This window comes from Gymnoscopelus microlampas (assembly GCF_963454915.1).
Source record: "Gymnoscopelus microlampas genome assembly, chromosome: 9".
NCBI classification, from domain to species: domain Eukaryota; kingdom Metazoa; phylum Chordata; class Actinopteri; order Myctophiformes; family Myctophidae; genus Gymnoscopelus; species Gymnoscopelus microlampas.
Window position 1 is genome coordinate 16,407,873 of NC_139946.1, and position 2,686 is coordinate 16,410,558.

At 48.5% G+C, this 2,686-nt stretch overlaps 1 protein-coding gene across 1 annotated transcript; it reads left to right on the forward strand.

Moving 5' to 3' along the window:
• Nucleotides 1-1,067: 1,067 nt before the first annotated feature.
• Nucleotides 1,068-2,177, forward strand: LOC311051419 (fructose-bisphosphate aldolase B-like; the record flags this gene model as incomplete). Its single annotated transcript, XM_084065985.1, has 1 exon — nucleotides 1,068-2,177. One exon carries the CDS (start codon nucleotides 1,068-1,070, stop codon nucleotides 2,175-2,177), a length of 1,110 nt encoding a protein of 369 aa, XP_083922111.1.
• Nucleotides 2,178-2,686: the final 509 nt, after the last annotated feature.

Genomic DNA, 2,686 nt, shown 5'->3' on the forward strand with positions numbered 1-2,686 from the left:
GTTTATGTCACGTCTTTACCCCCGTCTCTGTTCTAACCTCACCTTTAGACCCCTTTGTCAGCTATCAACTGTCACAAGTTCAACCTACTTCTCATCGTTATCACTCGTGTCAAAAAAGACAATGTGAATAACAGCGCTGTGTCGTAAAGGCTATATATACATAATGAGTGCCAATCAATCAGTGCTGATTGGTTGAAACACACCTTTTGTGTGTTTGCATGGGCAAAAGTGTCATACTTGACTACCATCATAGGCTAGCTCTGCATTTACTCTGAAAGTGACTCTGAAATAACTCTGAAATTGGCTAATGGAAGGGCCGACGGGCGTGCCGCGGCCACGTCACTATGACTCAGACATAACCATAAACAAACCAGAGATCGGGTTGACCAGAGCCACAGATCTGATCTCTATGCCCCATACTGTATGGTCAAGTGCATATATTTTATGAGACCAACCGATTTTAAACTCGGCACACGCATAGGCAGGACCCGAGGAAATGTTGTGCCCGCCGTCGAGTCGTTCGGATAGGTGGTTGTCCAGAACCGCTACGCCAACCGATATGCCCATACAGTATATTGGCATGCCAATACTGTATGGGCATATACTGAAGACATCAGGGATCTTAATATATGGGCACAAAAGGGACACAGACGGTTACAACGGGTACTCTGACAAAGCCCCTGACACCTGACGTAGGCCTGACCCTCTACATACCCACTGACAATGGGTACTGCCCTAACTACTCTGACAGTGGGGACTGACGTCATTAGTACATACAGTAGTACCTGCTTAAACGGGTACTGTGCACTATATAGTCACAATAAAGGTGCATGCACTCACCTGCATTGCATTTCTGACATCACAGTGATGACGTCAGATGTCATCGTCCAATGACGTCCCCAGTGCAGCTATACGCCCACTCACGTCACCTTGAACGCCTCCTCTTCTCTTTAAACTCAATATTAAATATAATTTGTGACTGTCAGTCTTTTCTTCACAATATGTCCTTTAGATAGTTGCAATTTAGAGTTTTTTGAATCCAAGCTTAACTTTCCATAACTATCAACATGACTCATCAGTTCCCGTGGCTCTCTCTAGAGCAGAAGAAGGAGCTCAGTGACATCGCTCAGAGGGTGGTGGCTCCAGGGAAGGGCATCCTGGCAGCAGATGAATCCACGGGCACCATGGGCAAATGCCTGCAGAAGATCAATGTGGAGAACACTGAGGAGAACCGTCGCTTTTTCCGTGACCTCCTCTTCTCCGCTGACCCTTCCGTCTCCGAAAGTGTGGGTGGGGTCATCCTCTTCCACGAGACCCTCTACCAGAAGTCGGAAAGCGGCGTTCTCCTCCCCGAGGTCATCAAGGAAAAAGGCATCCTTGTTGGCATTAAGGTGGACAAAGGTACAGTTGCTCTGAACGGAACAGACGGCGAGACCACCTCGCAAGGTCTCGACGGCCTCTCGGAGCGCTGTGCTGTGTACAAGAAGGACGGTTGTGACTTTGCCAAGTGGCGGTGTGTCCTCAAGATCTCAGATAGTTGCCCGTCGGCGCTCGCCATTGCAGAAAACGCCAACGTCCTTGCCAGATACGCCAGCATATGCCAACAGAACGGCCTGGTGCCCGTCGTGGAGCCCGAGATCCTGCGCGACGGAGACCACGACCTGCCGCATTGTCGGTACGTCACAGAGAAGGTTCTGGCCGCGGTGTACAAGGCTCTGTCTGACCATCACGTCTACCTGGAGGGAACGCTGCTCAAGCCCAACATGGTGACCGCCGGACAGTCCTGCACCAGGAAGTACACCCCACAGGAGGTCGCCATGGCGACGGTCACCGCTCTGAGGCGCGCCGTTCCTGCCGCGGTCCCTGGCATCTGCTTCCTGTCTGGAGGCCAGAGTGAGGAGGAGGCCTCTCTCAATCTGAACGCCATCAACCAGGTTCCTCTCCACCGTCCCTGGAAACTGACCTTCTCTTTTGGCCGTGCACTCCAGTCCTCTGCCCTCGCAGCCTGGCAAGGCAAACCTGCCAACAAGGAGGCTGCACAGAAGGCTTTCTGTAGCAGGGCTAAGATCAATGGACTGGCCTCCACAGGGCAGTACACTAACACTACTGGCAAAGCGGGCCAATCCTCCAAGCAGTCCCTCTATGCAGCCAGCTATAATGTCTATGAAATACTGTGAACATTAATGCAAAAAATGCAACAAAAAAAAAACGAACCCTAGCCCCCAGTATAGGGACACAAGGTTCAAGTGATTAGTAATAATATTTCAGCATTTATATTGTGCTTTACTAACTACCCAAAGTCACTTTACATGGGGGAAAGAAAAGAAAAACAACTTTATTAGGAAAAACAAAACAATAAAAAGTTATATCCAAGGGTAAAATCACTAGAAATAGTAAAACAAGGGGGTTGATAGGTTAGCGGGGGAAAGAAACATTGAAGAGGTGGTTTTTGAGGACAGTTTTGAAGTAAGGCAGGGAGGGGGCATCTTTGTGGTAGAGGAGTGCGTTCCAAAGGGAAGAGGCAGTAACAGAAAAAGCCCTGTTGTCCAGGTTCGGAGCTGGGGGAGCCAGTTTGTTGAGTGCCTTGTAGGTGGTGATTTTTCTATTTTATTTATTTGTCCTTTGTTTATACATAAAATATTATGTTTAACCTTTTTAATCGTTTGAAATAATATATATATATATA